Source organism: Echinops telfairi, unplaced genomic scaffold, assembly GCF_000313985.2.
Source record: "Echinops telfairi isolate 266 unplaced genomic scaffold, ASM31398v2 ScPeMD7_443;HRSCAF=831, whole genome shotgun sequence".
NCBI classification, from domain to species: Eukaryota; Metazoa; Chordata; class Mammalia; order Afrosoricida; family Tenrecidae; genus Echinops; species Echinops telfairi.
Window position 1 is genome coordinate 7,121,018 of NW_022104341.1, and position 13,207 is coordinate 7,134,224.

The 13,207-nt window shown below is 57.3% G+C and overlaps 1 protein-coding gene across 1 annotated transcript in view; it reads right to left on the minus strand.

Moving 5' to 3' along the window:
- Positions 1 to 10,103: 10,103 nt before the first annotated feature.
- SARS1 (seryl-tRNA synthetase 1) overlaps positions 10,104 to 13,207 on the minus strand; it is a 20,531-nt gene continuing 17,427 nt past the window's right edge. The window contains exons 7-11 of the mRNA XM_004699216.3: positions 12,604 to 12,825; positions 11,796 to 11,925; positions 11,339 to 11,496; positions 10,724 to 10,853; positions 10,104 to 10,479 (exon numbers count right to left, since the gene is read on the minus strand). Coding sequence (XP_004699273.1) covers positions 10,322 to 10,479; positions 10,724 to 10,853; positions 11,339 to 11,496; positions 11,796 to 11,925; positions 12,604 to 12,825 — 798 coding nt within the window. The 3' untranslated portion in view covers positions 10,104 to 10,321. The remainder of the gene's footprint in view (positions 10,480 to 10,723; positions 10,854 to 11,338; positions 11,497 to 11,795; positions 11,926 to 12,603; positions 12,826 to 13,207) is intronic.

Below are 13,207 nucleotides of genomic sequence, written 5' to 3' on the forward strand. Positions count from 1 at the left end.
GATGCCGGGCCCCCGCCGGAGGAGTGGGTCCCACCGTGCGCCAGCCTCCGCAGCCGAGGCTCTAGAATTCCAGCCCGCCAGACCCTCAAGCCCAATGCCCCCAGGTGCGCCTCCGCGCTATGGCCGGATCCCTACCATAACGATCTGAACCCAAAGAGCCGATGGTAACGAGGGTGGCGTTACCCTAAATGTGCGCAGAGGTTTTCAAAACATGCGAAAGGGCTCTCAGAAACGGGGTGTCTCTACCTTACTGTGCCCTTAATGGGTGGCGGCTCTCTGTTGCCCTGTCGAGGTCCCAGGAGCTCAAAGGCCCTGCTCAACCTTATGAAGCCCTGTCCCCACCCCACTTCCCTGGGGATCCACAGGAATGTCCTGCGGCACAAGACCCTCTTCTTAGTGAAGTGAGATCATGGTCTAACAAGAACCCCACTTAGGGCCTCTTGGGATCTAGCCACGGGCAGACACCACCTGGGTTTTTCAGGGGGGCAGGCAAGTCGGTTCCTACCCATAGCAACCCTGCAGGGCAACGCAGAAATTCGCCTGCAGGTTTCTGAAACTGTACCCCCGTCTTTACGGCTCGAGGTCTATTCACAAATACAATGGAGCGGATGGAGTCTCCAACTTGCTAACCCAATGGGTCCAAAGCTCCTGCCTAGAACCCGGGGCATTTAGCTTCCTGAAGAGACCACCTCTGCCCACTCCTCGACCCCCTTCACTGTCCAGCTGGCCCTCCCTCGCAGCTCTGTGACGAGCAAACGCCCCCCAACACAAACCACCACCACCACCAGGCTCCCAGGTCCACAGGCTGCCCATTGAAAGGACCGTGCAGGTGGCTGGAGTCCTCAGAGGTCCAGCCATGGAAGATGGACCACGAAGGTAAGCCTAAGGGCCCTCTCACCCTTACACCCTACCCAGGCTCCCCAGTGCCTCACGTGGTAAGAGGGAACAGACCTGGTGTCTAGTCCCTGCTGCCCCCCCTCCAAGTTGTATGCCTTTGGTCCAAATTCCTGTACCTTAATGTCCTCTTTGTAAAAGGAGGGCATTGAATAAAGTCTTCAAACTCCTGCTTAGCAATGAAACCCTATTCACAAATACAACCGGTGGCAGTGGTGCTGCTGGGTTGAAGGGGGTGTGTATCAGGATCACAACCGTTCCTCCCCGCCCCATGCTCCCACCCCTGCTGCCCCAATCTGGCCATACTGTTCCCCCAACCCATAGAGTGTTTGAAAAGCACTGGGCCAGACCCCCTCGGCCCTCTAAGCCCACCTAGTCTTTCTCTGTGGACCGCAGCAGGGGTTCTGTGGCTGCCATTGGGGCTCAAGGACTGAAGACAAACAGAGCTTCCCTCTGGCTGCTCAGTGATACCGAGGGTGGGAAATCACCGGTTGTCCTCCTGCACCGGGAGAAGAGAGAAAGCTGGGCCTTGTCTGTGGCAGGAGGGCTCAGGGTTAGATGATCTTAGCAGCCTAGTCGTGGGAGGAGGACCCGTGCTTTGGGAATGACATCCACCCGTTTGATGAGCTCTCTTCTTAGGCCAGGGTAGCTCCAGAGGGTGGCATGGTGACCCACCCAGGGCCCTCCCGCTCTGGATTTCCTTCGACTCTGTGATTTGGGAGGATCTAGGGGCTGCGTGGGCACCTCACCTAATAGCCATGTGGCGCGGAGAATGCTTGGAAATTATACCATCTGTTAATTATGCCTTGAATTGGAGTTGGGTAATGAGACTCTCATTTATGATGAAGGCCCAAGCAAGGACCGGAAGGAGCTGCGGCTTTCCATTCATTGCTCTCCCTTAGGGGCTCGAATAAGCTTGCTGGGCGGGAGAGAAAGCAGCCCTAGCTGGATCATGGAATAGTGGTTCTGGAGGCAGGGGACTGCCGTAGAAGGCACCCACAGGGAGGTCCCCTCCAGGGGAAAGGCAGTTTTGCCCAAGGGCCTACAGGTTGGAGAGAGGGGTGGTGGGGCAAGGAGTTTCTCCCTTCTTCTCCAAGTACATTTGCAAATAGTCCTTAGTCCCCTCAGCTCTTATCCCCAGGGCCACAGATCAGAGGAAGGCAGCTCCATTCCCCCCGCCCCCCATCTCAGCTCAAAGGCAGGAGGGAAACTTCTGAGGTGATAGTCCTTGGGTTACCAAAGGCAGGGAACCTAGATGTGTCTTGAAGTTCAGTTTATAGCCATATCGGACGAGGTCTGCATGGTTCGTATGGAGCCTTAGTTTAGTGCAAGAAGTGGGTCCTGGTGATGAAATACATTACCCATTGGGCTACTAGCCACAAGGTCAGCAGTTCGAAACCACCAGCTGCTACACTGGAAAAAGATGAGGCTTTCTGCTCCTTTAACGATTTATAGCCTCAGAAACACACCAGCCCAGTTCTTTGCATGTGGAAATTACGTGAGACAAAGTCTCCCTCTCCTTGCCTCGTAGGAGCTCTGGCTGTACTTCTTCCTAGAAGGATCTGTTTGCTCTTTTGGCAGTCTACAGTACTTTCCATATTCTTTCCAAGTGTCATAATTCACATAGTAAGGGCAAATTTACATAGCATGAGGGGCCAACTTCCTGAGTGGTCCTTAAGTGGGCTGTTTATAATCTGGGGACTTGCAGTACATCACCAGGTATCTCAAACTAGGGGTTGCACTGAGTGTCCCCTTTGGCTCCAAGGGAAAGGAGTGCCTGCTTCATGGGACTTCTCAGCTGTAAGGAACCCCAGTCTTCCCTCCCAAACAGGAGCTGGGCAGCAGCAAGTTCCTGTACCTGTTAAAAGGGACTTCCTGCTCTGCTAATCAAGCCTCCCATTTGATGGAGCCTCTGGGAGACTGGGCTGGCCTTGGGGCTCTTGGCCAGCTCTTCCTGAGGGTCCCCTAGTTGAGGAGGACTCCAAGTTTGGATAGGGTGTGCCTCTGGCTCCATGTGAACAAGCTAACAAGGGTGAAGGGCCCCAGGAGCAAGTGAGGGTGAAAGGGCTAAAGAGATTCAGAAGAGCAAACAGTAGAGGTGGGTAGGTGGAGGAAATCCCAAAGGGTTTCCTGGAAGCAGTGGGTCTTGGGCTTCGTGGTGAAGAATCAGAAGCCACATGCTTGGCCTGAGGAATTTGCTCAGCAAAGTCATATGGTACAGGCTAAGCATGGTCTCCAAGATCACACAGCTAGTAGATGGCAGAGCTGCGATTCGAACCCAGGTGATCTGGCTCCAGCGTTCATGGCCTTAGTGGTGTACTAGCAATGACTGGATTGTGCACGGTTCACCAGGGCAGGAGCGGAGGAGCGGAGACTGGGGTAGGCCTGCTGTGGCCACATGGGGAAAAAGCCCAGTGACCCCTGCTGTGAACAGAGTAGCCAAAAGCAGAAAGTGCTTTGGGCCTGGTGGGCCAAGATTCTGGACCAATGGTCTGCTTGGGAAAGGGGGTGTGGAGTGAGGCCGCCTGAGGAGGCAAAGGTCAGGGTGCTCTTTGGTGGGGGAGCGGGAGCAGGAGCAGTTCACAGGGCGGGAGGGAATGGTGAGCGGTCCTAGCAGCGGTCCTGCTTGTGGGCTTCGGTGGTGCTTCCTACAGGGGCACAGAAATGGGCTCTAGACACTGCTGCTCCCCTGTGGCACGTGAGAGTGTGTGGTGGTGACCAGGGGCCAGCTGACCCGGGACAGACCAGAAGCCCTAGGATCCTGTCCCTGATTCCTTCCCCTCGCTCACCACACAGCATACCCAGCCCATGGCCACCTGCTTGTCTTCACGGCTGGAGGTGTTCCTTTCCCTCCCAGGCGACTCAGTCAGGCCTCCGTGGAGTTCTCACCTGATTACTTGCCCTCCAGAAACCATCTTCGCTCAGCAACCTGAGAAATCTTTTTTCTTTTTTTAGGCTCACCTTTTTTGCTTTGCTTTAAAATGTGTTTTTGTGGAAATGTGGAACTTTCCCGCATCAGGGAAACGAAGAGCGAGGTACACTGAACGCCTGGTTGCCTTCCCCTCCCTCCGTGCGGCTGCTACTTGTGCTCACACACACCGTAGAGCAGTGTCCGTGGCAGGCCCTGACCCCTAACCCCAGTCCTGAGTCTGGGTCCCCCCACATCCACAGCACTGCCGCCAGTGCCAACAAGAGGGGTGACCACTCCCACTATCATCGAATATCTGCTCCAACTGCCCTGTTGTACCCGAAAGCTCTTTGATGACTGCTTCTTCCCAGGGCCTCGCATCATCGGATCACTGGACCTTTGACTACAGCGCAGTGTTCTTGTTGAATGTGCTGCTGTCTGGCTCTTCTCTGATGACCCTTCCTGAAGGCTTTCACAGTGTAAGACTGCGACATCTTAAACCCCAGTGGGTCACTGTCATCCTGCCAGCCCCTGCGCCATGCTGCGTGCTTTGTTGTAGCCTGAATAGAACCCCGCTTCCTTCTCCTGAGCCACAAAGCCTCAGCCCTGTGGGGAGTGACCCCGCCTATCCTGCAAGTCCTTGTCCTTCACTCGGTTCCCCTCAGCCTTCCTTCTTCCAGTTGTTGGACACGGCTGCCGGGAACATAGCTTGTCTCACAGTTTGTAATTCTGAGCAGTGTTTACTTGCTCAAGTTCCTGGTTGACAGCTGCCTCACCCACTGGGGTAAGCTCCAATCGCCAGCGAACCATGTGCGTCTAGCATCTAGCACCATACTCGACTGGATGACTATGGATGGAATGAATGAATGCACGAAAGAATAAATGGATGGGTGCATGCAGGAGTAACTGGGCTTTCCTCCATGTCTGGAGAACCCATCTTGCAGGCCAGTGGGGTGCTAGGGTCTCTGGGAGCTCATTCACTTTGACCACAACCCTGCGTTCCCAGTGCCAGCTGTAGTCAGAGCGGTGAGGGGTCTGCTGTCCCAGCCCTATTAAGTAGACTTTCTTTGGATTCGCTTATCCAGATAAGAGGGCCAACCACAGTGCAGGCTCTGTTTGCCAAGGGTGGCTCAGGAGGCCCATCTAAGACCAGCTGAGATTGCTGTGTGGCCCCTGAACACAGAAGGGGAGAGATGGAGCTTGGGGCTGCGCTGCAAGCGGCAAATCGCAAATTACCAGAGGCCAGAACTTGGTCAGTTCCATGAGAGCAGACCTGAGGTCTGGTGCTTGGAGCGGCACCTGGCCGGAGCTGTGCCTCGGGCCCGGCTTCCTGCTGGCTCAGTACAGGGGGCACACAGATGATGGAGGCTCCAGCTCTGGCCTCAGGGGGCAGCCTGTCCAATAGGGACAGAGAGGAATGCTGCCACCATGTTCTGGGAGCCAGGAAGAGAGAGAGCATGGAGGGGCATGGGGGTGGGCAGTGGGAGGGCTTTGTAGAGGAGGCAGCATTTGAAGGGGGAAGGGGCATTGTTGCACAGACAGGAAGGAGGACAAGGCCTTCTGGGTAGAGCGAACAGAGCAGCGAGAGCAAGTCTGAGGGCAAAAGCCAGCCGGGTGGGGCTGGAGCACAGGCCTCTCAGTGGGGACAAGGCGGGAGGGCCTACTGGTCTGAACTGTGGCCATGTCGATGAGCCTGGACTCTGGCTGAGATGCCTATCCTTTCGGGTAGGTGGAGGGGCCTGGGCAGCATTCTGGCAGGGAGGGCATGGCCTGGGCTGAACCACCTGGCTGATACTTCTGCAGGGCAGTGAGGCAGCTGGACCTGACAGAGGGACTGGGCTTCTGATGGATGGAGCAGCAGAGGCGGCTGTTGTGGTCCAGGAGGTGGGGTGGGGTGGGGGGTGGGGGTGGTGCTGGGGCTGAAGGGGCAGCCGGGTGTGTGTGTGCACGTGTGTGAAGATCCGGCCTCAGTGGGGCTGGTATGAAGGGGTGTCAGGTGGCTGCTCAGCCTTGTTGCAGATGGGTAGAGAGTAGGTAAGAGATCTGGGCATTCAGGGCTGAGATTCTAGTGGAAAAAGCTCATTGTGGTGTGTTGGGAGCTTGGAGCTGGTGCTGCTGGGAGGAGGGAGAATGCATGTGGGAGCCCTGCGTGTAGAGGCAGGAGAGCCTGCAGAGAAGCGAGGAGAGGCAAGAACCCTCCGGAGCTGGCGTGTAGGATCAGGTACTGTGTCCTGAGGGGTCAGTGGTGATTCGGTGACCCCTGGGCACCACATGCGGAGGCTTGTGTCTCAGTGGCACTTCAGAATAAGACAGAATGGGAAGAAAGGCCTGGAGATCTACTTCTGAAAAACCACCCTATGGACCACATGGCACGATCCTACAGTATGTGGAATCTCCACGAAGCAGAAGCTATGTTCTCACCCCGCTCATTTCTCCAGTCCAAGTCGTCCCTCGCTCTCCGCACACCCACCATCCCCCGCTCCATCACCTCCGGACTTTTGCATATGCTGTTTGCTGCCTGGAACTTCCTTCTGAGAGGGGTGGGGCACAGCAGGCCCAGGGATGTTGTTTAGCAAGTAGCAGAGGCTGTAAAGGGCCCATCTTCCGCTTATCTTTGAGGGCCAGGGCCAGGTGGGGCACGCTGGAGCAGGCAGGCTGTTTAGGGTGGGGAAATAGGGCCCTGTTGGTGCCAAGAGGGAAGCAGAGAGAAAGGTGGGGGCTTGCAGAGGGCCAGCCGAGGAGCCAGGTCTCAGAGGACATGCAGTGTCATGAGATCAGGGTTTGTGGGAAACAGACATTACAAGCTGGGGGTCTGAGACAAGATGGAAGGGAGAGGTGCACAGCATTCTCTGTGGGCGCCTGAAGCATTGGCTTCTTCCAGGTGTTCCGGCAAGGGCAAGTCCTCCTGGGGGTCAAGTCATCCATCACCAATTTACACCTCCCTGAGAATCAAATCCTGGGTCATTTCTGCAGCAGAGTTTGTGCGGGGGAGGGGCACCTGCAGTCCTAGGGAGAGACCCGGACCTGCTCTCCAAATTGCAGAGCTTCTGAGGCAGCCAATCAGAGCAACGAGAGAGAACATCCCTCCAGAAATGGGAGCTGCTCGGAAGCAGAGGTCCCTGGGCCCCCTACCTCTGTCCCTAGGCTCTCCTCTGGGCTGCAGCTTGAAAACTAGCAGCATCAGTGCCCAGGTCGCCTTTCCTTGTCGGTCGCAGGGGAACTGCACATTTCTGGGTTTCTGCAACAAGAACCTGCCTGCAGCACCCCCGCCCCCATGGGGGGGGGTTCTTAAGGGGGCGATGTCAGAGGTAGTGGTGTCAGTGTCCCACCAGGAGCCTGCTGGGTATGACTGCAGGGGTACGCTCCCCTTTGGCGTGTACCTGGGAGCTGCTGTTGGGGAACCCCATGCTGGGAGGTGGCAGGCCCCTCATCTGGCACAGGCTCTGACACGCTGTGCGTTTCTCTGGGGCCCATCCCTGTTCTGCCTGTCAGCCTCAGCCTGGGCGTGCAGCCAGGGACGCCCCGGGCCCGGTGGGAGGGGCGGGGGTGGAAGAGACCTTCTGGGGACCCAGGGGAAACCGGAAAAAGCTTCTGGGGAAGGAACAGCAGGACACACCGAGAATGTGAGTCCCCAGGAGTGAGGTTTCCCGTGGGGGTGTTTGGGTCCTTCCAGGTTAGGAGCCAGCAGCCCACTCCTGGGTCTTACAGAGGGCTGTGCCCCCACAGCTGCCCTGGCTTTTCAGAATGTGTCTCTGGAAGTTTGTCCTCTTGCTGTTGTCTACACTTTGTGGCAGAGGGGCCACACGCTGGGCCCCCGTGACCCCTCTACCCTGGAGCACCCAGACTGCATCATGGGCCGGGTGTGCCGGGTGTGGGAACCCAGGCTGGTGAGGGACCCAGGCTGTGACTCACTCCACCCCCTGTGGGGGTTGTTTGCTAACTGAGGTAACCTGGATAGCTGAGGTTGGAGACGGGCAGGTCAAGGTGCCAGGGATGAGGGCATCATCCATCGTGGGCTGCGCAGGCAGGGTGGAGTCAAGGCAACTGGGCCGCTTCCAGGTGCTCAGCTTCCTGCCGGCCCGTCCTCACCTAGGCTTACATCAGCCCTGTCCCACAGCTCCAGGGAGGACGGCAAGCCACACCTCTCCCCAAAGGCGGGGTCTGAGCGAAGACTGCCCCTCTGTGTTTGTGCGCCCCGCCTGCTTGTGCGTCCTGATGTGACCGGCAGGGAGGGGGCTCAGCTACAGGCCACCCTTGTCTGCACCCTGATGGACTGTAGCTTTTTCTGGCTTCAGGGAGGAGGGTAGACTTTCTGCTGCCGAACTAACTGTCCACACTGCACCTTTCACTGGCCTATTCCCGTGCCTCATTCCTTTCCGACTAGTCAGGCGCCCAGGCCAGTTGACTTTTACTCGGGTTTACTCCAGCTGCAGGCCGGGAGGGGAGGGCAGGTTGGCGCGGGGAGCACAGGGCAGAAGGCTTGAGGAGCAGCCGCTAAACTCCTTGGGTGAGCAGGGGCTGTCAACCAGTGGGTGGGGAGGCAGGAGGCCGGCCAGGGTCCCAGGGGCTCCTGCCCTCCCACACTGCTTTCAGGGTGGAGCAGCGCAGTGCCTGCTGGTGGCAGGAGGGTCCCAGGCCCAGAGCCCAGGACTGGTGACCCAATCTGAGGCTAGAGCAGAAAATAGAGCTGAGCCATTCAAAGTTTCTAACTCCAACACCCAATGGAAGTTCAAATCCAAGGGGACAAAAAGAGCCTGCTGCTCACTGTGTAAGCTGCCTTTCTTTAGGCCAGTCAGTGCGACAGGGATGTGCGCTCTGGCCCCTGTGAACTACAAGTAGCAACCAGCTGTCTGGTCCTCCTGCCCGGCTTTGCCACCCCCATGCTGAGGCGAGTGGACAACTGAGAAACAAGCCTGTGGACCTTGTGCTGGCACAGTGACCATTGTGGTCAGCCTTCCAGGTGCCCGGTTTTGACAAGGGTCTGCCAGCAACAAGCTTCGCAGGATCAGTGCCAATTACCAGCAGAAATCCAGGGAAGATGGGGCTGTCTGGGATGGGTGACGTGTAGACCAGAGGCTCCCGAGCCTGCCAGCTTCCAGCTGGCCATGCTGTCGCACCTCCCTTCTGCGTGATGGGCCAGGTGTAATCATGTCCCACCCTACCTTCTGGGACTGTCACGAAGATGAAAGGGACCTTCTGCAGGAAGTATTTGAGGCTCCCAGGCCAGAAGCACCACACCAACGGAAGGTGTTATTAAGAGTTTGTAGATTGCAGGATGAAAGCTTAACCAGCAGCCTCCGCAGAGGGAGGGCCAAGTGACTATTAGGGCGACAGTGGGGCTCCCCTCCCCTTCTGCTTATTGCATCTCGGGAGTTCTCCTTCTTTCTTTCTTTCCTCTCCCTTTCGTTCCTGGCCATTGACTCCCGTTTGCTAGACCCTCACCCCCCACTGCAAGTGGGCCATGTGGAGGTCCTGCTCTGCCTGGGGGCTTCGCTCACCTGTGCGAGAATGGACTCTGTGTGTCCGTCCGCATGGGCAGGACCCACCCTCTCCACCAACGGCCAGAACCCACGGGGCAGCTGGACCCTGGCCGACCAGTCTCGGTGAGTCCGAATGGACTCGATGGAGTGAGTTTGGCTTCTCGGTTTTGGATCGGTACCTCGGCAGCCCTGCAGGTGGTCCCCCACTCTGGTAGGGCAGGAGAGGGAGAAGCAGTTGGTGTTCTGACCTAATCTAGTCTAGGGATGCTCCTGAACGGAGTACCATCTCTCCTACTGAGGCCTCGAAGCTCCCTGCCGATGCTGGGAGGGAGCCCTTCCTGTGAACAGAAGTACTCTGAGGGTCTTCACACCAAGTCTGGACCCTAGGCTGGGGCAAGGAAGCCAAAGGTGGACCCTTTGAACCTGTCAGCTGCTCAGCAGGAGAAAAGACCTAGCCATCGGCTCCCGGGAGCTTACAGCTCAGGAAAGCCCTCCTGGCGGCTCTCCTGTGTGTGCAAAGTCGCTGTGAGTCGGTCCGGATGGACTCAGGGGCACAAACCAGTCCTACCTCACTGCATTCCAGCAGGGACCAGGTAGATGGGAGTGGCTGGCCCTCGTCCTGGAAGCTTGTGTACCTAAGACTTGAGATGTTCGCTGTCCCTGAGCCTTTACTGGGTCTACCTGTGCTTTCACTACCTTCTCCAAGGCTCTCTGACTTGCTGAACAGAAGGTGCTCATTTGGAAGGAGAGGCAGAGACCAGTCAGGCCCCGGGCAGCCCAGGGCCAGGCTGCGAGCCCGGGAAGACGACGGAGGGAGAGTGTGGAGCCTTCCCCAGCTATATTTTATTACTTGTCGTCATCGTCAGTCACCAGTGACTGGATCCTATGCCCATGCGGAGAGACGCGAACATCTGCACTGTGCGTACGTCACAGGTGTTCCCCTTAGCTATGCAGTCAGATGGGGCAGGGCGACGGGTGGCTCTGGCGTCCCGGCTGAGGCGGGCAGAAAGGGAAGCCTGAGAGCCAGCGGCTGGAGTGTTCAGGCGTCAGTGACCCCCATGTTCTGCAGCTGGCCTTCCAGGGCCACGGCTCCCGCGGCGGGTTTCTTCTTGCTACCCTCGTGCTGCTTCTTGTGCTTCTTGGAAGGCTCCTGGTCTATGGGCGCCGGCTTCACAAAGGGGATCAGCTCTTGGAGACCTGGGTGGGAAGAGCCACCGAATGAATGAACGAGCGAACGACTCAGAGCCTCTGAGGAGGTGCAGTGAGACCAGGGCCCCTGCTTCTGCATCCAGAGTCTCGGGCAGGGTCCGGGGTAGGCAGAGCGCGACCTGCCATTGTCCATCCCGTTGGGTCTAAACCAGGAAGTCCGGGGCTGGGGGCCAGCTACTCAGACGAGCTATAGGACAGGAGGAGGGAGCACTGGGTGCCTGGGGGGCCTCACCTGGCGGCATGAACTCCTTTAGTCTCTCAGGCACTCTGATACCCGTCTCCGTCTGGTAGTTCTCCAGGATGGCGCAGATAGTGCGGGTAGTGGCGCACATGGTAGCATTGAGCATATGAACAAACTCCACCTGGGGAGAGGCCCCCGGGTGGCGGTTTAAACTTGACTCCTAGCTGTCTTATGGGGGACCAGACTATCCAAACAGAAACCCTGTTCCAAACTTGAATTCCCTTTGCTCTCTGCTAACTGTGGCTAACTCCTGAAGAATCCTCATGTCCCCACGAGGAAGACCTGGTGTGCCTGGTGCTGGAGGAGGGTGGGACCCACTGTGGCCAAGGCTCCTCTGCAGGAAAGGAGACACTGCACTGTGGCTTCTCCTCTGGAGCCTTGCACAGCCCTGACTCGGGAAAGAGCAGGGCTGAGCCGAGTCTGAACAGCTAGGTTCACAGGCTGGGCATCCCCAGGTGAGCTAGACTCAAGCCTCTGTCTAAAGAGTCTACTGCTGACTAAGAAGAAATCATTTTGGATCCCTGCTTGGGCTGCTTCACCGGTGCTGGGGCTCGTCTCCCAGGGCTGAGGAATCAGAGCGAGCGGCCTGGGGAGGGGCTCCCATACCTTGTCCATCATCTTCTTGGTCTGCCCGTATCGGATTCGGAGCCGGCGTGCCTGGTAGTCCGTGCAGTTGGAACAGGAGACCAGCTCTCGGAAGGCCCCAGAGCCCGGAAACCAGGCCTCCAGGTCAAGCTTCTTACTGGCAGCGTGATTCAAAGAACCTGCGAGAAAACCCCCATCGAATTCATGGAGGAGGGGGCGCTGTTTCAGAAGGCTAACCTTTAGCAAGTCTGAAGGATTATTTAATTCAAATCTCATCCCCAGAAGTAGAATCACACCCAGATACTCTTATCGTCAAACACTCCCAAGCGAGAGGAGTGTGATGTTTTAATTAATGTGAGTGATTAGGGGGATTGTGAGCTCCTTCTTTGTGTGGCCGCTCAGCTAGTGGCGGGAGGGTGGGGGCAGGGTGTTTGTGGGGTGTGGGAGAGGCGGGCAGGCAGGATGCTGGGCCTCCTACCTGACACGATGTTCACAATGTGGTACGGGATCCCCAGAGACTGGTAGAACTCCTCTGCGGTGGCGATCATCTCGTCAAACATCTCCCATGACTTGTTGTCATGCGGGGACGAGTAGACAAACTGCTCAATCTGCAGAAAGGGGGCGATGGCACAGGGTGAGGGTGGGCGATACCTTTGCCTACACTAGAGGGTAAGTGAGGCCGGGCCGCCCGACTGCAACAACATACACCGAGCTTAGCTCCCACTTCCTTGGGACTGCTCTACGTCTTCCCACATACCAACGAGCTCAATCACAGGAGGGCTAATGACCGAACCAAAAAGTCAAACCCGCTGCCATGGGCTCTGTTCTGACCCATAGCAACCTTATAGAACACAGCAGAACTGCCCCGGTGGAATTCAGAGACTGTACCTCTTTACAGGAGAGAGACGGTCTCATCTTTCGCCCGTGGACTGGCTGGTGGGTTTGAATGCTGGACCTGGTAGTTAGTAGCCCAAAGATAACCCAGCAATGTCGCCTGCCCAGGATCCTGCCCAGAACAGGCAGTATGACTCCCCTTAAGGAGGAAGCAGGGAAGTTATACAACTTGTTCCAGGTCACCCAGGGGTAGAGCTGGCATTTGAACTTGGACAGCTTGGCTCAAGTCCGTACCCACAGCCTCCCCACCCCCCAGGGAGATTCTCAGGCTCCCCCCACTGCCTGCGAGGACAGAGACATAAGCAGCAAGAGGAAGCGCTGGTGTGAGGGTGGGCTGGAGCCCTGCTCGGACCACGCAGTGTGATGCGGCCGTTCCTCCTCCTCCTCCTCACCTTCTCAAACTGATGGACTCGGAAGATGCCGCGGGTGTCGCGGCCGTGGGAGCCCACCTCCTGGCGGAAGCAGGTGGACAGGCCAGCATACTTGATGGGCAGGTCCTCGGGGCGCAGCCATTCGTCCCGGTGGAGCGCAGCGATGGGCTGCTCGGAGGTGGCGATCAGGTATTTCTCGTCATAGGAGTTGTCATCCGACTTCTCACTGCCTTTGCCGATCACCTGTGGGAGGCCGGCTTCTGTTAGTTAGGAGCCAGGGAGAGGGGGCAAAACGGGACTGGGATGGCCCAACAAGGGGTCCCTGACAGAGAGGAAGGAAATGTAGATTAAAGGGAAACTTACCCAATAAACATTTCAAAACATACCACGAGGTAGGACGATGGCGGGCATGCAATAAAAGCTGGGCTGGTGGCAATATGAACCAGTGCATTCACAGGGGCTTGCCAACCCAGGGCAAAAAGAGGACTTAAAAATACACTAGACTCACGACCTTCGAGTCAATGGTGACACAGAATGAACCCAGAGGACAGGGCAGGGCTGCCCCTATGGGCTTATCTGTACCCGTCTACATCCTCTGGTCTAGCCAGACTGTAAGGTAGAATTG